Below are 22,097 nucleotides of genomic sequence, written 5' to 3'. Positions count from 1 at the left end.
TGACAAGAAAATAGGCTCTTTGTCTCACACAAGCGATTCTGTGCATACCGTCATCTGGGTCCTTCGGGGAAAATTTCTTTCCTTTTAATTCATTCATAATATCGTAGATTATGAGGGATGATCCTTTTGAAGGGTTTTCTGCAGAATACAAAAGCACACAGGTCTTATTAGGACTCTCCTTCTGTACCACTATCAACCACACAGCACCTGGCACAAAGGGCCACACTTGCTCCTCTGCCCCAGCACACGGCACGGTGTACAGCTGGCAGGGGCACATGCTTGCTAAAGGAGAGGTTCACAGTACAGGGTGCAACTCTCCGACCTGGGACAGTCACAGGTCTTTGTCTATGTGCTCCCAGCGGAGACTTTCCCTTCCTCCTCAGTCTTGTCTCAAACTTGACTTTCATTGAAACGGGAAACACACAACCTCACCAAGACCGCCTACTTAGAAAAACAAAACATGTTTTTTTTGCCAGTAATCATTTGTGCTTTTAAGTATAATCAGGATGAAAAAGCCAAGAAAAAACAGTAGAAATAACGGACATAGGCAATCCTTTTACAATCACATGAACTGAGTGGTACTAATAAGTCAGAAAACGCATCTACACAATTCCCAAATGTATCCCACTATTCATCCAAATCTGTTCCCTACCTTATCCACACACAAGTGAATATGTAGTTTTAATGGTGGTACAGGTGTATTTCTACAATTTCCTCGAGCATGTTTCCATTTGCTAGCATTCCTAATCATTTTATTGGTTACATAATAATTTTATATGTATCCTTTAATTTTTTAGGCTTTCTCCTTTGAACAAACATCGAAAAATATTCCTGCAAGTAGCCAGTTTACATACATGTAAGACAAGCTGGCCCCCTTCCCCTGTGTCTGCCCCTCTGTTCCCAGGTGCTCCACCACAGACTCTGGTTAGCAACTGAACCCCAAGTGATGTGTGATGGTACAGACAAATCCGACAGGGTCTGGGGTCAGAAATACTAGTTTCACTACAGTGTCGCCAAGGTTGAGTAAAATTTTAGAAGATACGATTATTGTGGAAACTACCTATGTCCAAGATAAAGTCAATTACTCTTCCTCTCACCCTAAAAGATAAAAATCTTCCCTACAGGTGGTGTGGATCTTGTAAAATTAGCCCACCAAAACACAATCAAGTTTTTCTCTGTTGTTTTATAAAGTCCATCTCAGGAGAGAAAGACTGGAATGGTCATTTCTGAACCCAGGGGTTCTTTCTCAAGTTGGGGCGGGGCAAACAAGAACCCACAGCCTGTGATGGCCTACTATGTGCCTTCCAGTACAAGACCCTGTGCACAGTTTACTTAATCATCACAGCCTGATGGCATTTATCAGGATAGATATCCAGGCCCTTCTGGCATAGCTGGGAGACGACAGAGCTAAAATTTCAACTCAGGTATGGAACAGCAATGGCCAACAACTCCCCGTAAAAACAGACATGTTCTCTTGCTGCATCATTGAATACAGGAGCCAGCAGTCACATGGGGCTACCTAGTACTAATGCAAGAAAGGAATCTTAATTTTAATGAAATAAACAAGTGTGGCTACTGGCTATTTTACTGGAAAGCACAGCTCTACAGAGGCAAAAGAAGTCCAGACTAACACACCTTCTGACCATTTTTAATTGCACATCAACACTGTTAGTACATTTAATGTACTAATAACATTTCCCCTCCAGCTCAAGTTTTAAGTAACAAACAAGGTTACTTCCTTTAAGAATAACTTTTTGCTCAGGCTATAGGATACTGTAATTTGTGAGTTCTCTATTCTTAAATCATATGCAGTGAAGGTAGCCCACAACAATTAATCACATAAACATAAAGGAGCTGGGTCAACTTTCTACAAAAGTTAATATAATACGTACCATGTATAACGTCATACATACCATGTTGATAAAACAGCTGAATAATATAGTGGTATGTTGCAAGTGAGGGTTCTCAAATTACCAGGTGGACAGAAAAAAGTAAGAAATAAGTCAAACACAAATATCCAAAATACAGCTTCCTGAGGCACAGTTAACTAAAAACACACTGATTTTGGTATTTAAATAAAAGGTGATGCATTTCAAACAAACAAAAAGATGCATTTCTATTCCTTTGAAGATATTTCCTAGCTCATTTGATTAACGTTAACGTTTGATTAGCGTCATTTGATTAAAGTGAGAAACACTTTTAGAAAGTCTTGACACATATTAACTAAAATGTTATAGCTAATGTACTTTGTACTAGGATTCTTTATTCAAGAGCACTAAAGCATACTAAAGTGAACAGGTCCCCAGCAACCTTTCATAATTACTGAAAACTAGGGTTGCCTAGGTGGCTCAGTCGGATAAGAGTCTTGACTCTTGATTCCAGCTCAGGTCATGATATCAAGGTTGTGAGATCAAAACCTGCATTGGGCTCCATGACGACAGCATGGAGCATGCAAGCATGGAGGCTGCTTGGGATTCTCTCTCTGCTCTCCCATTCTCAAAATAAATAAATTAATTAAAAAAATTTTATTGAAAACTACATAATACAATAGCACATTTGGGTTCAAATACCTAATTATGCTAGCAAGTGTCATGGGATTTAAAACTAGTTAACTCAAGCGAACAATTCTCCCCAGAGTAAAGAAATCCACAGAAAACTACCTAAAATATTAAAAGAATACTGTAGTTTGCTATAAAGAACATGAAGATAACGGAGCTCCCGCCGTTAATAAATACATGTAATTAACGTACCAAATGGGGGAACGGAAATTCTCAACATATTACGCACACAGCATAAAGAGTTTAGTGTCTATTTTTGCTTGTTTGGATCTAAGATCTCTGGTCAGCGTCGTCCCAGTCTCCAGAGGAGGACATGAGGGCACATACTCACCTATTCCGATGGCTTTCATTTCACGAAAGGTCTGTAAGGCCGGCAATCTTCCAAATGAATAAAATCTTCGGAGGCATTTCAGAACGGTATTAAATGTCTGTAGATTTGGTTTCACCTTCTGGGCAGCCATTTCTTTCAGCAGCTCCTAGATAAATCCAAGTGTTAAGTCTTGTTTATGCCTGGGTAGGTAATTTGTCCAATAAACCAATATTACACACTAAAAAATAATTTGATTCTCTGGCTAGATCTAAAGTAATTTAATAAATATATTCCTAATTTAAGAATTATCTATTAGTTAGCAGGGCCAGTGACTTTGCCTTTTAGAGAACTCACTCTATTCAGTCACCGCACCTCGCTTGATCAAGATGTCCAACTGTCTTCGCCCCCTGCCTCATAAAGCAAAAGCGTAGACTAGAATGAACCGGGCTGTTTTCCTTTTTTAAATGAGCAGTATGGTATAAAAACAAAAACATTTCTATCCCTAATACAACCCAAGTAAGTTTTTTCAAACTTACCAGATACAAATGTTTCAGGAAATATGCATTATGTTTGTAATAAAAAAAAAACCACTACATACTATGAGAAATAAAGCAACAGAGGTGTTTGTGAATTCTAGCCATCGACTCTGCGTCAAATAACTTTTTCTTCTCACATACAAGACACAGTTATTTAAACTACAGGGTTGCTAGGAGGGCATAAACAAGTAACCGCTGAGTACCCAGCAGAGCAGTATCTGCCATGAAAATGCTCAATCTCTACCCCCTGTATTTCTAGGAAAGGATACTTTAGGCGTATTAGGAGACAAAATGACGGTTTCCCCTTACCAGTATCTTATTCCATTTGTCCTCCAATTTCTCATTCATGCTCAATGCTGTTGCCTCAATCAATGCATTGAAGGTGTACACATCAGCTGTAAAACAGGAAAACCACCTTAACAAAATTTGGGTTCAAGACTTATCCCTAAATAGCTTAGTTTAAGGCAAAGCAGTAATGCACATATGGCTCCTGGCTCGTTACCATGCGCTCACAAAACGAGACACTCTCTCCTTTCTCTGGAACTCTCCTCCTGCTTTTACCACCAATACCACAAGGTTAAAAGTGAGCCCATGATTGAGGCAAGATGCAAAAATTTCATGGATTCAAAGATTTACAGACTCTTAAGGGAAGAAAAGGAAGGAGGGAGGGAAATTCTCCAAACACACTTACCATGCAGTCTGTTGTTTAGTAATTCAGTGTACAAGTTTAATGCCTGAACAAGAGCTCTGTGCTGGAAGACAGGATAAAACTTAAATATCATCCAACTTGTTTACTTAAGAAACAGTTGCAACGTCTACTGTTTTAGGGCTTGGGATACAGTAATAAACAAAACAAACAAAGTCTCAGTTCTCATGAAGTTCATACTGTACTGCATGGCAATTTTGCTTCCCAGGTGACATTTGGTAATTCTTGGAGATATTTCTAGTTGTCACAACTGGGGGCTGGGGAGGATGCAGTACTGACATGCACTGGGTAGAGAACAGGGAGGTATTAAACATTCTACAATGCACAGGAGAGCCCCCAAGACAACAAATTTTCTGGCCCAGTGAACAATAGTTCTGAGAGTAAAAATTCCTGACTTAGCAGAAATTAAAGACAATAGTACAGAAATAAATACATGTTACCTTCACCATTCCTCGGATCATTGTGCAGTAGGAATGTGAGTTTTTCTCTGGCATTAGAGCAAAGATTCTCTCAGCATTGTTTTTTGCCCTAGACACAGGAAGAATAGTCAACCAGGGAAACTGGAAAAACCAACAGCTACCACAATTTACTGAGTTTACAATGTTCCAAGCACTGTGCCAAGCACTTTATACACATAAAATTCTTACCACCACGTGCATGAAAGACATGGTTATCATTCTGAAAAATGGGAAAAACTGAGGCTCCAAAACCTCAAGTTGTCCATGGCTTGGCAGGTTAAGTGACAGAACCAGAACTTTTACAAAAAAGTAATATATACTCACAACACTAAACAAAAAAGCCAACTGTGCAAAGAGTACACAGCGAAGTTTCCCCACACTCCTTCAACCATATACAATTCCCCAGAGGCAACCACAGGCAAGTAGTTTCTCCAGAATCTATTGTATTCTAGCATGTGTACATGTCACACTCTGGCGTATCTACTCTCCTTCTTCCTTTAAAAAAACAAATAGGGGCGCCTGGGTGGCTCAGTCGGTTAAGCGTCCGACTTCGGCTTAGGTCATGATCTCGCGGTCTGTGAGTTCGAGCCCCACGTCGGGCTCTGTGCTGACCGCTCAGAGCCTAGAGCCTGTTTCAGATTCTGTGTCTCCCTCTCTCTCTGACCCTCCCCCATTCACGCTCTGTCTCTCTGTCTCAAAAATAAATAAATGTTAAAAAAAATTTTTTTTTTAAAACAAATAAATGAATAAAGATAATCCATGTTATACAGACTATGCTGTACCTTGATTCTGTCTCTTACAAATAGGTCCTGGAAATCAGAACCAGGATTTGGGCCAGGATGATATACCAAGGTCCATGTTCTTAACTACTATAGAAAATTATTAAATACCGGATTCTATTTAACACTTCCAAAAAGACTTTTGATATTAATAGTAACTTTCCTCCTCCAGATGTCCCTGTGAAATACTTTTCTTTTACTCAAACATTCCTACTCACTTAAATTTCTCAAATGTTAAATGTTACTCAACTTTTGTTTGGAAATGTTGAGTATTTCTGCTTGCTGACCAGCAATCTTCATTTAGAACTACACCGTTGTGTTATGTGTATTCTTATGTTAACAAATTATCCAATCTTTCAGAGTGACAGGTATATATTGCACAGAAGGACACTGATAAAACTACCCAAGGAACCAATACCATGTAAAGGGGACATGAAGTTAAATGGGTGGGGTGGAGAATGAAGTGTCAATATCATACTGCTGGTTAGAAGTAAAGATCTTATGAAATGAGGCCTAAATACACAGGAGTACCAATTGTGATATTTATATTGTATGCTAAAAACAAATTATATCTTAGAAAACCATAGGAGCGTATCTTGAGGGGGTGACAAGAAACATTCCATGCACAAATGGAAACCCCACTACAAGGTTTAACGATGGGTAACATACCTCCACGTAACTCCAAATTGATGGCCAGCCTTCTTAGATTTTTCATTATTTTCCTCTATGGCCTCTTCCTGAAATGAACCATTATCAACAGAAATAAAACAAAATATGACAGCAGAATGCATTCTCCTAGCCTAGAATACTTAAAAACAGAAAGGTGAAGGAAACTTTAGAAAAATAAAAGAAATACAGATCCAACAGAAGGTGAAGGAAAACTCCAGTAAATGTTCATTTAAAAAACCGATAATTCCTAAAGCGTGAATCAGTTCACTTAGAGATGCAAAGTAAAGCTGGCCCTTAAAGCAAGAAATGACAGCCTGGAGAAGAGATAAAGTCATTACCCTGTACAGCCTAGCCCAGAGAGAGAAACTGGAAAGCCAAACAACAGAGCCTGGCTTGATCTGGCTGTATCTGGCTTGGCCCACATAGAAATATTGTTCATTAGGTAAAAGCAAGAAAGGACATGTCCGGGTATGGGATCTAATGTCTAACACTAATCCAACGCAAGCTAAGATTCTTTTTAAAGACTAGTAACGTCATGTCCTTGATTTATAAACCTCACTCTTGGTGATGCTGCTATATTGTGAGGCAGGCTGGGCTGGCCCTGCGCAGGTCCACACCGCCTCTACAGCTGGGGCAACGGGGGCAGAGGGCCAGCCAGACCAGGGAGCCTAGGAGAAGAGACTCTGGAAGTGTCTGACAGCAACCCCCTGCCTACATGTTTTAAAAGACTTTTTTTTTTTTATGTAAATAATGCACATCTGGTGGAGGAAAACTAGACATTTATGGAAAGAAAAGCACTTTTCATTTTCCCCTCATGCATACGGAAATACTTTTATAAAAATGGAATGTTGTCTAGCCTATTTTCTCACTTATTAATGTAAGATCCATCTTTCCACAGCCGAACAGACCTAGTCTTCTCCAACACCACACAATACCACAGTTCAGTCACATGCTACTGGACATCCAGCCTGTGTTCCACATCTTTGCAATTTTAAGTATGAATACATTATAAAAATGAGGTATATAATCTCTGTGCACAGGACCCAGGGGTGCCCTTGGGATCTTTTTCCAGAAGTAAAACTCTTGGGTTGAGAAGTCAGATAGGACTCACTATCAACAGGCCAGCCCTTGGCACAATCCTGTTCTATATACCCCCAGCACATACGCTCACTATATGCCCACATATGTTTGCATTTTTGAGGGGACTGGGATCAGGGGGTCTTTCCCTGTTCCTTACACATCATGTGGTCACTGTACATAACAGTAAAAGAGGGGCTTCCTAAACATTTCTGGTCAAAGCTTTAGCTGCACGCGGAAGGCAAGGTCAAAATATTTTTAAGAAGGGAACCGAAATTAAAATAATTGATTAAATATTTCTTCCTCCATACCACTTTTTATCAAAGCTAGTATACCACATCACATCTCAGAACAAATCTCTACTATCCTAACACATAAGGCATAAGAACTTGCCTCACTTTGACATGAAATTACTACCAAAAAAATTTTAAGAATCACTGCCAAAAGCCATTACCAATTCTTCTGATTTTTCACTTTGCTGAAAATGATTATCAGCTGAAGGCTCTTGGTCACCATAATAACACAACAAATCCAAGAGACTATTACTTGTTTCCAGAGATACAGTAGTTCCTGTGGGTAGAAGAAAAAAGGGGGAAAAAACTTTAAAACATCAAAGAACTAAAGCTCACTGGATTAAAATTCTTCACTTTCCATAACCTGTGACTTTCTTGCCTATGTATATAGTGGCAACCACCATCCTAAGAATGCATGAGTATGCACTCCACATCAACTCAAACACCTGGAGTGATGCAGACAGGGACACCATCCCTACTGTGTGATCTGACATGAGAGACTAAAACACAAAACAAAGCCTGACCTTTGTGTGTGCTCACTTATTTTACATACTTGTCTCTTCAGAGAAACTAGCTCATGGTTTTAACTACGGTCTCCAAACTGAACACTCTGCAAATTACTGCCACTTAGTTCCCCTGGTTCAGTTCCATTTTTACAAATGCAAGCAAAACTATTCCGCTTCGATCCAGGCCCTCACTGGAATACCTGACTAGAAATACTAGCCTAAATGTCCAATAATAGTAGCTTTTAAAAAAACTGTTACTCGAAAACATGCTTTCATCTTGACATTAAGAAAAAAAAGGAAAAAGTATGAAATGGAGTATTTTAGAAGTACCCTCATTTTCCTAAAAAAAATATACTGATAAAAAATGCCCATTAGGAATTTAAAAGTGTAGAAAAGAGCAGAGTGGAGAGAACCGAGGCTATGAAGGGTAAATGGATTGGATTTTACTATCTCAGAACTATATATCCCTGAGAAATTACCTAATAACATTTCCTTTATAGAATTATTATAAAACACAGCAACTCCTAAGATGTTATAGAATTAAATTAAGCATGTGAAATGCCCAGCAAAGTGTTTGGTACTTATTAGGGGCTTGATAGTAAAACTTCATCTAATCCATCCCATGGCATATTGGCTTGTTCTGTTACTCCGAGCTGTGGGTCTGACACACTGTCTTTACTGAATGTCTGCATGTGCCCATTCCACAGTGTATAAAACTAGAGGAAAACAGACCTGAGCACTAAGAACTTCACTTACCAGACATTTATCATATTCAACAAGCAGAGGGAAAAGGCTCCCTAAATTATAACGTGCATCAGCAATTCATCCGTACATCCAATGCCACAGCAGGCTACACACCAGAACTCTCAAATCAAACACAGCTTTCTGAAAATGTTTCTTGTTGTGTTCAAGAATATACTGAGCAATTCAACTCAGTTTCGATCTCTTCTATGTCTGGTTGATTTTTATCCTCAATCACTGAACAACATCCTGAAGCCCATAAACTTACAATGCTGCTGCCTTTGATGCTATTATAGGTACATTCTCCTGGTAGTTTACAAGTCATGCATTCTGGATCTATACCACCAGAGGTTCATCCAGATCAAATTCAGAGAGCCAAAATTTTAGAGACAGAAGTTCTGAGGAACTAAGTGACTTTTCCAAAGCCACAGGGCTAATTAGTGTCAGAACTAGAATCAATATCCCAATTTAGCGCTTCCTTTTTAAATATTCCTTCCTTGTCTGTTTTATGCCTCCATACATACTTAAAGAGTACAAGAAACCTGAATACAATATGTACGTGCCAGAAGTTAAAAACAGAAGCCAAGGAAGAATGGCTATACAATTTCCCTACTTGCCAACACAATATAGCCGAAGAGCACAAATAAACTAAGTTACAGCTCCATCTCACTTATAATTCAAAAAATAAAGCTAAAGCAGAACTGGAAATATTATTAAACTCTTAAAAACATAAACACATCATCAAGCAGAGATACGTGTAACTTGTACTCAAAACCAGCACGATCACATAAACCACAGCCCACTTTCAAGCCCATGTTCCTAGAGGTGTTTTAAATGAACCAAGTCACCTGCTTGCAACAGCTGATCGAACATGTCCACCGAAGCTCTGACTTTTTTGAGCTTGATTCTTTCCTTTAAGGCAGCTTCACTTATACCTTCAATCTGAGGTTCAAAGTACTCAGGCATTAAACACTAGGAAAAGAAGATGGCTAATGTTAGCACAAACAGCTAAAGGTGAAAGAACTGAGCAGGACTGAACTTTTATCACCAAAACACCAAAATAAAACTTCACCATCCCAATTCATGTTTCATGGACCGGGTACACGTGTACACCTCGTAGGGAATATAACTGAAAAAAAATATCAAAGCCCTCCAATACATAAAACAAGATCATTTAGCTATCTCCCAGCTCAAGGAAAATTTTTAAAAGCACCCCAAAATAAATATTTAATCCATATCTGAAGAATCCTGTTTCCAACTTCCCCAACTTCAAGTTGAACCTCTGTCCTCTACTAAAATCACCCTTTCTTCTTTCTTTCCGACTTTGTTTAAAAGTGTCAGAGTACTGACGTGCCTGGGTCGCTCAGTCAGTTGAGTGCCCAACTCTGATTTTGGTTCAGGTCATGATCTCAGGGTCATGGGATCGAGCCCCGTGTTGGACTCCATGCTGAGCAACAGGTCTGCTTAAGATTCTCTTTCCCCCTCTACCCCACTCGCGGTCTTTCTCTAAAAAAGTGTCACAGTACACCTGGTTTGCAGAGGCAGAAATCTTTCATCCCTGATGCTTCTTCTACTCTATAAACATTCACTATCACCAAAGTATGTTGGTTGTACCTCACTCACTAGTTTATTTTAATACTTCTTGAATGCTGACGATTTCATGCCAGGCATGAAGCTAGGCATTGGAGACAGAGATGAAAGTAATTCTCTGCCTTTAAGGTTCTCCCAATCTAATGAAGAAAGAAATAATTACAGTGCAATGTGATGGTAAATGATGGGAGATCTCAGAGGTATGAGAGTGCTGCCTGCCAGGGAGGCAGGGACCCATGGAAGGCTTCAAGTCAAAGTGAGCTAATAAGCACAGAAACGTTAACTGCTAGTTAAACACACAGGGGAAAGGTTGGGCCAGGATTTCAGCATTTTTACCTATACAATCGCAATGACCTCCTAATTTGTCACTAGGAGTTGCTGCTGGAGAAGCAGGAGGGCTGTGTGTGGGTGCATGTGTTTAGGGAAGAAAGCTGTTTGGGACAGGAGTCTGAGGTTACTATTTCCACTAGTAAACCCAGGAGGGCAGAGGCACATCTGCTCCCCTCACCACTGTGACAATAGCACACAACACACCCTCCACGATGCTCACTCTTTAGGACTACAGAACAAAGAGGTAGTTGGAAATACAATTCGGAGTTCAAAGAAAAAGGCAGAAGGTTTATTCTGAAGAGAAACCAGGACACTACAGTATCAAAGTGGAGGGATCTGGGCCAGATACACAAGAATGGGATGTAAGGGCCACTGAAGCAGGAAGACTGCAGACAGGAATAAAAAAATGGCTGAGCATGGAAACCGAAGACGACGTCAGCACTTGGGGGGGGGGGGGGGATAGAAAAGCTACTGAAGGAAACTGAAAAGGAACAGTCACAGAGATAAAGATCTAAGATTCTGGTGTCACAGTAGCCAAACGGAAAACAGGATGGGGAACAAACACACACAGGAGCTTAAAAAAAAAAAAAAGATTATTGTGAGCAAAGATAACTGTACTCCTCAAAAGACTTCACCCAGGGGCACCTGGGTGTCTCAGTCTGTTGAGAGTCCAACTCTTGGTTTCGGCTCAGGTCACAACCTCACCGTTTGTGAGTTCAAACTCCCTGTCGGGCTCTGCACTAACAATGTCGAGCCTGCTTAGGGTTCTTTACTTCTCTCTCTGCCCTTCCCCTGCCTCTCTCTCTTTCAAAATACATAAAAACATAATTAACTAACTAAATACTTCACCTGAATACTGAGGACATTCAAATGGCTACTCAAAAGCAGCTATGAAAACTTGGTTTAACTTATATCTACATAAGTATTAACTGAAAAATCACAATTACCTCTCCTTACCGGTATATGAGGTTCAGCTGTGTCCTTCTGAAAATATTTGGGATGTGAATTAATAATAAACTTTGCTGCATTCTCTCCAGATTTCTTTGCCAATAAAAATGAACGCTATGAAGAAAAAAAAAAAAAGAATCAGACAGAAATTGGCATTTACATGTAACTTAGACTCAAGATCAAAATTACACCCTCAGGAAGAATTATCTACCCCCTGAAAAAAGAATGCAACAATACAAAGAAACCCAAATACAAGTTAAATCACGTACTATTTCTCTGCTACTGAGTGTGACACTTTAGGTCACATCTTCTATACAGCTTGCGGAACATAAAACCAGTGCACTGAAACCAAGTGGACTGTTCCAATGCAAAAGAGCCCTGATTATTAAAACCCAAAACCTTTCCACAGCCCATCTCTAAAACTTTTTAAAAAAGTAGTAAGGGATTCAGAAAGTCTATTGAATTACCTATCAGCATCTGTTAACTTTCCAAAAATTTTTACAAATAAGGTAAATTACACACGCGTGCTTCAACCCAAACAAGCAAGATAAAACATAATGCTAGAAAAGCTACATGGAATTACTCACAGATTCCACGGAGGACGTTGGTATGAGATAAGGATCATCCTGAAATGCATAAGGGGCAGCTGTGGAATCCTGTGAAGACACAGAAGTCTCTTTAGCTAGACTTTCATAAAGATCTGGAGGTTTGATGACCACAAACTCTGTAAAAAACAAGTTTTAATTATATATATATAACACATGCAGAAGTTTACCTGTGTGTATACAGTGAGAGAAACACTAACACCTATACTGCACTCCCAGCTCTCTAAGACTCGGTTATAATTACATACAACTTGAAGCAAACAATGGCTCAGCCCCCCAGCCCCCCATGACCCCTTAAGATCTGAGGGTGGTCCCAGGAACTACTGCTGTTGTAAACTACAGGTCCTCTGAGTTAACTAGTCCGGGCACCAGAGTCAGGCACCAGTTTCCTTCCAAGCACGGCCACTGCCCATCACAGAGTCTGCCCTCCACACAGAAGACGCCTCCGCGCCCTCTTGGTGCAGCTTCTGTGCGCTGCCGTCCAAGCTCTGTATGCTACTTTAAACTGCTCTAGGTAGAACCTGAAGCAAAATAATCTCTTCAGTACCACTCACTGAAAACTGCCTCCAAAGTACTTTCTCTATTCTCTCTTCTCCCCTGGAGTCTCCTTTCCTGGGCCTTCTGGGACCTCTGTTCACAGGAAAACCCTATATCCAGAATCTCTCCTCACGGTGCCCTTGAGGTACTGTCTTACTGACTTGGCCTCTCCAAGGGTGACCCTCCCTGCAGCTCTCGGGGCAAGGCTGCTCATAGCTAAGGCACGGAGGCTAGATCTTTTTGGCGTCTCAGCTTCCCGCTGCCCCTTTCAAAACCCATATCGCTTCATACTCATTAGAGGCTCATTTCATCTGGTTACACCACTCTACTAACATGAGGCAGTCACGTGAGGGTAAACCAGCGGTAGCAGTTCTAGGTTAGCTGCCCTGGACTACGTATGTACTCCCTGATTATACTCAAACTGGTGCCTAGCTCTGGTTCTGATTCTCCACACCACCCTTCTTAGATTCCTATTTAGGGCCTCTAGTTTTGGTGACACGCTCTAGTTCTTCTAACTTTTACTAGACTTATCCTTCCTATTTACTTCCCAATTTTCCTCCCTCAACAATTTCCAAGTCCTTCACAATCCGTGAAAACGTGCACTCTGGCCTTGTAGTTCAGATGACTGGAACCAAATTTAACCCCACACTGCACTTGCCTGAAGCTACACCCTCTCCTGTCACCTCTATCTCAGTGAACAGTACTGACCATGCTGCAGTTCAACCTGTAGATCCTGTCCCATTACTTCCATTCAACTAACCTATCATCAGATCCAACCAACGCTAGTTCTTTAACATCCCCTCACCTGTCCCTTTATCATCTTTAATATCCCCTTATCATCCCCTTTAACTGTCCCTTATCCCAACTGTCATGGCGACAGTTCAGTGCTCTCACACTCTCTGTCTCTAGGAGCTGTGCGAGGAAAGGGTCTCTATTCTTCACCTGGCACAGCACCTGGTCAGCATCACAAGGGTAGAACAGGTGGTTACTGAATGAATACCTTGGACTTCAAGGGCCCAAATGCAGACAAATCAGAAAGCCACACACATAATTCTACAACTTCTTTGACTTAAAGGCCATTTTCATTAAAAAACTGAGAACAGTTGGGAATGCAAGCTGGTGCAGCCACTCTGGAGAACAGTATGGAGGTTCCTCAAAAAATTAAAACTAGAACTACCCTACAACCCAGCAACTGCACTGCTAGGTATTTACCCAAAGGATACAGGTGTGCTGTTTTGAAGGGGCACATGCACCCCAATGTTTACAGCAGCGCTATTGACAATAACCAAAGTATGGAAAGAGCCCAAATGTCCATCGAGGGATGAATCAATAAAAAAGATGTGGTACATATATACAATGGAGTATTACTCGGCAATCAAAAAGAATGAAATCTTGCCATTTGCAACTACGTGGATAGAATGGGAGGATATTATGCTAAGTGAAATTAGTCAGAGAAAGACAAAAATCATGACTTCACTCATATGAGGACTTTAAGAGACAAAACAGATGAACATAAGGGAAACAAAAATAAAAACAGGGAAGGGGACAAAACAGAAGAGACTCATAGATATGGAGAACAAACTGAGGGTTGCTGGAGGGTTGTGGGAAGGGGAATGGGCTAAATGGGTAAGGGGCACTAAGGAATCTATTCCTGAAATCATTGTTCCACTATATGCTAACTAGTTTGGATGTAAATTTTAAAAAATTAAAAAATTAAATAAAAAAAAAGAAAAAAATACACATAATTACAAAAAAAAACAAAAAAACAAAATTGAGAACAGTCTCAAAGGACCATTTCTCTAGTTCACATTTCAAGTGCCTACTTAGGGATAAATGATGCTAGTGTGGAGATACAGTAGTATTTTAAAAAATTTTTAATGTTTATTTTTGAGAGAGAGAGACACAGAGCACAAGCGAGGGAAGGGAAGAGAGAGAGAGGTAGACACAGAATCTGAAATAGGCTCCAGGCTCTGAGCTATCAGCACAGAGCCCAACGGGAGCTTAAATTCATGAACTGTGAGATCATGACCTGAGCCTAAGTTGGATGCTTAACCAACTGAGCCACTCAGACACCCCTGGAGATGCAGTATTTTAAGAATCCCTTCTGAGAAACTGCTAGAATATATTAGTGCATATTTAGCCCAATACTCCTTAAGTTTAACATCTACAATGGAAAACAATCCCGGAAGTCTGTGATAACGGCCTTAAAGAGGATCAGTATCCTCACAGGTATCATGGTAGTTAATTAATTATTTCAGACATTGTCCCCATAGTTGAAATTAAAAGTATAGTTTCCTGCTAATGAAAAATACAATCAGAAAGTTTCTCAGGGTTGGCAATTTGAGTCCCAAGTTGGGTACACAGATTATGTTCTGAGGCATTTACCAAGGTTTCAGTTTATCTATCAGACTACAAACTCTATTCTTGAATTGTCAAGAGAAAGTTATTGAAAAATATTTCACTAATAACAGCTAGCATTTACTGAGTACTCCTTTGTGCTAGGCACTGTTCTAAATCCTGTCACATGTACTAGCTTATTTCTCACTAAAACCTTGAGGTTTGATGCTATCATTAATCCCCATTTTATAGATATGCATGTGGAAACATCAAGAGATAAAGTAACTTTTTAGTGCAGATCACAAAGCTAACTGCTCAGCTCTGAAACTCCAGGACGCACACGGTCAATCCCTGCATTATTTCTAGCATAGTAGATACACTACTGCTCAAAGCTGGTCGCCAGATCACTTGCATTACAGTATCCCACCCAAACCATCCCCCAGGACCATGCATTATAGCAAACTCTTCAGGGGATTCAGTTTAAACATTATTGGTCTAAGATAAAAACACGGAATTTGGAGATAAAAGACATGGAACTAGGTCAAGTACTTAACTTCCTAACCAATGTGTAGCCAGTCCCTTTAAGACCTTTAGTTTTGGGGTGACTAGGTGGCTCAGTCAGTTAAGTGTCCAATTCTTAATCTCAGCTCAGGTCATATCTCATGGTTCACGGGATTTAGCCCCTCATCAGGCTCTACACTGACAGCATGGAGTCTGCTTGGGATTCCCTCTCCTTTCTCTGCCTCTCCCGCACACGTGCTCTTTCTCTCTAAACAAACTTAAAAACACACAACAAAACAAAACAAAACCATCCCAAACCTTTAGTTTCCACACCTGTCACATGAAGGGAGTGGATTAGATTATTTCCAATAAACTTTCAAGATTCACAACAGTTTAATCATGAATAATGAAGAGGTATGAATACTAAATGTATAATTAACTGAGTTGGGTACAAAAACCTAAAACTCCTACTTACCCTATTCACTGTGGATGCAAGTGCTTGAAGAACAGCCACTTTATCCCTAAGAACAAGAATCACAAGTTAACCCATGTCAGGATTTTCACACCTACAAAGTGAACAAGTGAGTCAATTCTCAGAATGGATTGGCCAGTAAAAAAGTTCAGGTCTCAACTAAAGCCAGTTCTTATTTCTTAAGATCATTAGAATAACAAGTTAGAAAACGAGAAAACTGGAGCGCCTGGGTGGCTCAGTTGGTTAAGTGTCAGACTTCGGCTCAGGTCATGATCTCACGGTTCATGAGTTCGAGCCCCAGGTAGAGCTCCGTGCTGACAGCTCAGAGCCTGGAGCCTGCTTCACATTCTGTGTCTCCCTTTCTCTCTGCCCACTCGCAGTCCGTCTCTCTCTCAAAATAAATAAACATGAAAAAAAAAAAAGAAAACTGCCTAGTTCTTTTGTCTAAAGGTGATTAGTACATGTTCCTACTGTACTTTGCCTACCCTCTCTGGCATGGTCCCCCCTACCATCACCAAGGGCTAGCAATTTCCATCCTCATCCCAAAAAATTCTCTATATCTATCGTGAACCTTGCCTCCTATCCATTTTCTTTCTTTCTTTTTTTTTTTTTTGGATTTTATTTTTAAGTTATCTCTACACCCAATGTGTGGCTCAAAATTATATCTATCCTGAACCGTGCCTCCTGCTATCCGTTCTCCTATGTATGTGTGTGTGTGTGTGTTTTTTTTTTTTAAGTTTATTTATTTTTGGGACAGAGAGAGACAGAGCATGAATGGGGGAGGGTGAGAGAGAGGGAGACACAGAATCTGAAACAGGCTCCAGGCTCTGAGCCGTTGGCACAGAGCCCGACGCGGGGCTCGAACTCACGGAGTGTGAGATCATGACCTGAGCCAAAGTCGGACGCTCAACCGAATGAGCCACCCAGGTGCCCCTGTCTGTGTGTGTTTTTAAAGATTTTAAAGTAATCTCTACACCCAATGTGGGGCTCAAACTCACAATCCCAAGATAGGGTCAAATGCTCTACTGACTGAGTGAGCCAGTAGCCCCATTTTCCTATGCATTCTTATTGCAGTTTTCTGGGCTACTCTTGCCTCTTTTATCTCAATTGGTGGCTCTTAACTCAAGTATATACGAGAATAAATCACAAACTATACTCTGGACTTCCTAAACCAAATTCTCCAAGTTCCATGGCGAACTGTCACATGCAGTCTTGCTGAATTCCCAGATGTTTCTGATGTACTCTTCTGATTTAGAAACTCTCAACTATACAGCCTTTATAAAAATTTCAGGCCAGCTGTCTGCTGTTCTATGGGTAGAGACCCTAACTACTGGAAGAGATTTCAGTGGAATAGACAAACCTAGATAATTTAATTTCAAATTTATTTTTACTCCTGTTACATTTTATATGTTTTATTTCCAAAAAGGAAGAGTAAATTTAGTAAACCAAAAGTTACCTTTCAAAACAAAGTTTAACATAACATTCATTACAAATTAGCTATAAAACAACATACAGGAAATTTTATATTACATCAAGACTGAATAATTCCTTGACATATACGATATCACTGGGTTTCTAACCATTTTTTAACATCACATTTATGTAATCTCATGGAGACAAAGACATTCTCTCATGTCTTAGCATTCCCTAACTAAAGCTTCCATTAGACTATATGGTTTACCAAGTGAATACATCGTCATAGCATACTGAACAACAGTTAAAAAAAAAAAAAAAAAAAAAAAAAAAAAAAAAAAAAAAAAAGACATTCAGATTACTCATTAGTTCTCTTTTCAAAAAAGGGTTATTTAAAAAAGCAAACTTGGGGCGCCTGGGTGGCTCAGTCAGTTGAGCGTCCGACTTCAGCTCAGGTCACGATCTCACAGTTCGTGAGTTCGGGCCCCGCGTCGGGCTCTGGGCTGATGGCTCAGAGCCTGGAGCCTGCTTCCGATCCTGTGTCTCCCTCTCTCTTTGCCCCTCCCCCATTCATGCTCTGTCTCTCTGTCTCAAAAATAAATAAACATTAAAAAAAAAATAATAATAAAAATAAATAAATAAATAAAAAAGCAACCTTAATGAATACATTATCCCTAAAAAATAAATTAAAACATTATAGATTACGATATCAACTTGTGACTCCCTCTTACTCCACTGTGAGTCTGGTACTTGTTTTTTGTTTTTTTATGAGATTTTATTTTTAAGAAATCTCTACACCCAATGTGGAGCTCGAACTTACAAGCCTGAGATCAAGGATATTTCTAGTGAGGTAAAAAAAGAAAAGCTAAATTCTGCAGTCCACACTATTTTATTTTCCTTCCTTAAAGACCGCAAGAATAATACTTCTGTCCAGTCTCCCAAACATGTAAAACTTTCGTAAAAGAGGAAAAAAAAAAAAAAGGAAAGAAATTATTCTAATAATGATGCTCATAATTAACTATTATGTAACTATTAACCCAACTTAGTTCAGGTCTTTTAACCCTATTTAAATTTCACGCCCCATTCATTCACTACCCTCCACCTTCCTCTTTAAGTTCTTTCCAACTCCCAAGTTTTCCTCCCATCAGCTGTTCTGTCCCCCAAAATGCTCTCTCTACTCTTTGTCATTGGCTCCTTACCTTCAAATGTTTTGCACTCAACTCCTTGCTGAATGAACACTGACTGAATACTCACCAAGTTTTCTTTTTTGGAATGACCACTTCTTCGATCCCTTAATTTGAAAAATAAAACAAAATATATCAATTTCCCAATACTACTACTACTACAAATTAGTGCAATGATTTAACATGCAAATGAAATTATTTCAATATATTTTTGTATACCTGTTACATTAGCTCCTTCAATCTTTGGGAGGGTTGCACTTCCAGAATAAAATCTGCAAAAAATAAAAGCCCTGTAACTGGTACTCATTAATGAAGTTCCCACCTCCCTCCACCAATGTGCATTTTGAACCCAAATTTTCCAATTGTCATGGGTCAAAATGATTGGATAATTCATGTCAATGCACACTGAGAAGACACGGCCTGAAGAACATGTTCAAAACCATTACAAAATAGACATATGGATACAATAATGGTCAACAGTTTTAAATCAGGCAATCTTATTAAATAGAATCAGGAAAAAAAAATCTCAGTAACACCTGAACTGAAGCAGCAAATGTGAAATATAACGGACTTTTTAAAAAAACATTTATTTTATTTTGAGAGAAAGAGCGAGCGAGAGCACATGCTCAAGCTGGGGAGAGGCAGAGAGAGAATCCCAAGGAGGCTCTGTGCTAATAGCACAGAGTCTGATGTGGGGCTGGATGCCATGAACTGTGAGATCATGACCTGAGCCAAAATCAAGGGTTGAACGCTTAACCAACTTAGCCACCCAGGCGCCCCTGAAATATAAGGGACTTTCAACTTTGGGAATCTGAAACACTGAGGTTAAGAGGAACAATTTAACGAGTCCCTGATTTTATACGAATAACACCCTAATAATAAGACTATCCCACTTGAAGCAATTATGATAAACTATTAAACTAAGATCACCATAGCCTTTCATCCTACTTCATCCAACAATCAAGAATTTGCCAAATATGTACGTCCTAAATTAAACTTGAAACTGCTATTATTTTTTACACAAAATTTAGAATTACTGACCCATGACCCATGAGTTTTAAAATGTTCTGGGGGCGCCTGGGTGGCTCAGTCAGTTAAGCGGCCGACTTCGGCTCAGGTCGTGATCTCGCGGTCTGTGAGTTCGAGCCCCGCGTCGGGCTCTGTGCTGACAGCTCAGAGCCTGGAGCCTGTTTCAGATTCTGTGTCTCCCTCTCTCTGACCCTCCCCCGTTCACGCTCTGTCTCTCCCTGTCTCAAAAATAAAATAAAAACGAAAAAGAAAAAGTTCTGATCACAGTAAGAAATAGTCAAATATCACACAGTAATGGGCGCTATTATTGTGTATTCCCTTCCTACATTGGATTGGTACCATTCACAAAATTGACAAAATGTGATTAAACACAAAGCTACTTCCTCTACTGGAATCTGGTCTCAGGCATCATTCAAAAACAATACTTCTCTGCTGGGGATCAAGTTCAGAGGGATCAACTCTCAGAGAGAGTTGGCAATTGCTTTTTCATGAAATTAGGATCTAAGACCACTGTTGTCTTGTGGGTGAATACAGAGGGAGAGATGCTGCTGTCAGGCAAAGGAAATGAGTAGAAAAATGTCAACAGTGGCACTATGAAGAAAAGGACTGCGATTGAGTACGAAGGCTTCCACAGTATCAGGTGGGGTGTCTTCTCTTTTTTGAGCAGAGTTGAGTGAAGGTATCGCATATAAAACGTACACTATAAGTTACACATCTCACTTATCTCTCACCGTTTTTCAGTTATTACGAGGTCCACTCTACAAAAAACTTGTCTATTATCCCACTCAAGAAATGGCAAACATTGAATCCAAAATTGGGCTTTTCCCAACTTTCCATTACAAGTTACTCTATTTCCACTACACCACTACTTGTATTTAGTGAAAAGTATTAAATACGTATTCCAAGGTGTAACAATCACAGCAACACAAAGGCTGTGCTCAAATCTTTTAGATTTCCCTGCGTTTTTGAAGACCTGGATAATTTCTTAGGCCAATCATCCCCACAACATCCAGCACACAGTGGCTCTCATAAACTGCTTTAATTTGGGAAAAATCTTCAGAGTTCCCCTATTTGGTGAAAATAAAGAAGGACGCATAATTTCCTATTTTTAAAACTTGGGAGGGGTTGCTAGAGCACATTCAAACGTAAGCTCCACGACAACAGGGTAAGCCAACCAACCAAGAAGTAACATCGTACCAAAGTAGTCTGGGGCCCTTTTCCAGGACTCCAGCTACGCGAACCTGGTTAAGCACATGGCCGCGAAACCGCGCATGCGCAACCCACTCCATCGTCCCTAGCTCCACAGCTCTTAGGGAAAAGCTGATACACAGGACGAGGTTGGCTGGGGAGGGGGGAGGGTCTTTCTATTGGGTTTCCCAAGCGTCTCTTACCTGCTGGGGGCCTTTCCACACAGACCCGTCCACTGGCCCGTCAGCGTCAGGCAAAGCCTGCAGCGGACACCGACATAGAGACCCGACGCTACCGCCGCCATCTTTAGATTCTTTTTTCGCGTAGCATCCTGGGAAAGCGTGACCTTCAGGATCACCCCATGGCGGGGGCGGGGAATAGCTCGGCTATTGGCTGAGACGGAACAAGACAAAATGAATCAAGAAATAGGTTAAAAGCTCGTGGTTTGAAAGACTTTGGTACGGAAGTTAAAAGATCAAAATGCTTCGCTTTCCTCGGAGAAATTTTCCAAAACGATTATTTTAGTGACCTATTTCTTCGCTATTTTCAAAATAAGAGGGTGAGTAAATGAGCGAAAGTCGTCAAATTACTTCCCCCCCTACCGTGAAAGTGGTCTCGTCCACGTAAATCTCATTCCAGCGAGCTTTTCTCGCGCGTAAGCGGAATGTAAATCACATGGTGGCTGCGGGCTTTAGGCTGAGTTAAGTTGCCCGTGGTCATTGGAATCTCTCTCTAGGTGTCAGAACTCGCAGCTTACGTGAAGGATGTTGGGCTCGAAGACCATGCCCTGGCGGAGGCTGCAGGGCATTTCCTTCGGGATGTATTCGGCCGACGAGCTCAAGTAAGGAGATGGTGGGGAGGAAGCATGCAGAGCCTGCTTGTTGAGGTTGGCGCCATGAACTACTGTTCCCAAAAGGTCTTGCGCCCAGTTTATCCTCCGAGTCAGTGGTTGTGTGGCGCTTGGCCTTTTGGGACCCGTAGTTCCGGGAACGTCGTGGATTGGCGTGGACTGCCTCTTAGAACCCGGTGGGGCTAGGTTAGAGTTTGCGCTGGGGGGATGAAGGTTCCCACATTGCAGTGTTCCCATCCATCAGTTTCCTTGGTAATTAGCGTTTGCACAGTTGCTGTAATGTCCCTGACGTGGTTAAGAACGCAATTTGTCAAAATAATTATCCTTCAAGACTCGGTTTAAGTGACATATTCTCTTTGCTAGGACCCCCTATATTGTCTGCCCAGTTGCTAAATCAAGGGACTCTCTTAAGTCCTCATTTTGATCACGGTAGCATTTGTTGGCCACACCCTCGAAACTTTATTTGCAGGACCTTATTGT

General features: G+C 40.5%; 2 protein-coding genes across 9 annotated transcripts in view; one reads left to right on the top strand and one right to left on the bottom strand.

Annotated features, from left to right (window-relative positions):
• The window catches only part of PTCD3 (pentatricopeptide repeat domain 3), a 31,567-nt gene extending 10,477 nt beyond the window's left edge, over positions 1 to 21,090 (bottom strand). The window contains exons 1-15 of one of the 8 annotated variants that reach the window (XM_049651840.1): positions 20,971 to 21,090; positions 18,770 to 18,822; positions 18,621 to 18,657; positions 15,957 to 16,002; positions 12,089 to 12,157; positions 11,511 to 11,615; positions 9,482 to 9,605; positions 7,548 to 7,663; positions 6,017 to 6,084; positions 4,551 to 4,638; positions 4,096 to 4,156; positions 3,714 to 3,799; positions 2,890 to 3,034; positions 1,893 to 1,964; positions 49 to 138 (exon numbers count right to left, since the gene is read on the bottom strand). In XM_049651840.1, the coding sequence (XP_049507797.1) occupies positions 49 to 138; positions 1,893 to 1,964; positions 2,890 to 3,034; positions 3,714 to 3,799; positions 4,096 to 4,156; positions 4,551 to 4,638; positions 6,017 to 6,084; positions 7,548 to 7,663; positions 9,482 to 9,605; positions 11,511 to 11,615; positions 12,089 to 12,157; positions 15,957 to 16,002; positions 18,621 to 18,657; positions 18,770 to 18,822; positions 20,971 to 21,071 (1,261 nt within the window). In that variant the 5' untranslated portion in view covers positions 21,072 to 21,090. Of the gene's footprint in view, positions 1 to 48; positions 139 to 1,892; positions 1,965 to 2,889; positions 3,035 to 3,713; positions 3,800 to 4,095; positions 4,157 to 4,550; positions 4,639 to 6,016; positions 6,085 to 7,547; positions 7,664 to 9,481; positions 9,606 to 11,500; positions 11,616 to 12,088; positions 12,226 to 15,956; positions 16,003 to 18,620; positions 18,660 to 18,769; positions 19,106 to 20,970 lie in introns of those variants that run through there. The other 7 variants (XM_049651841.1, XM_049651843.1, XM_049651838.1 and 4 more) reach the window with 7 other exon arrangements.
• A 277-nt stretch (positions 21,091 to 21,367) lies between these two features.
• POLR1A (RNA polymerase I subunit A) overlaps positions 21,368 to 22,097 on the top strand; it is a 74,522-nt gene continuing 73,792 nt past the window's right edge. The window contains exon 1 of the mRNA XM_049651820.1: positions 21,368 to 21,608. Within this exon, the coding sequence (XP_049507777.1) occupies positions 21,532 to 21,608 (77 nt within the window). The 5' untranslated portion in view covers positions 21,368 to 21,531. The remainder of the gene's footprint in view (positions 21,609 to 22,097) is intronic.

The sequence above is a fragment of the Panthera uncia genome (assembly GCF_023721935.1).
Source record: "Panthera uncia isolate 11264 chromosome A3 unlocalized genomic scaffold, Puncia_PCG_1.0 HiC_scaffold_12, whole genome shotgun sequence".
Taxonomy (NCBI): domain Eukaryota; kingdom Metazoa; phylum Chordata; class Mammalia; order Carnivora; family Felidae; genus Panthera; species Panthera uncia.
The sequence above is the reverse complement of the archived record's forward strand: the minus strand, read 5'-3'. Positions and strand labels throughout refer to the sequence as shown.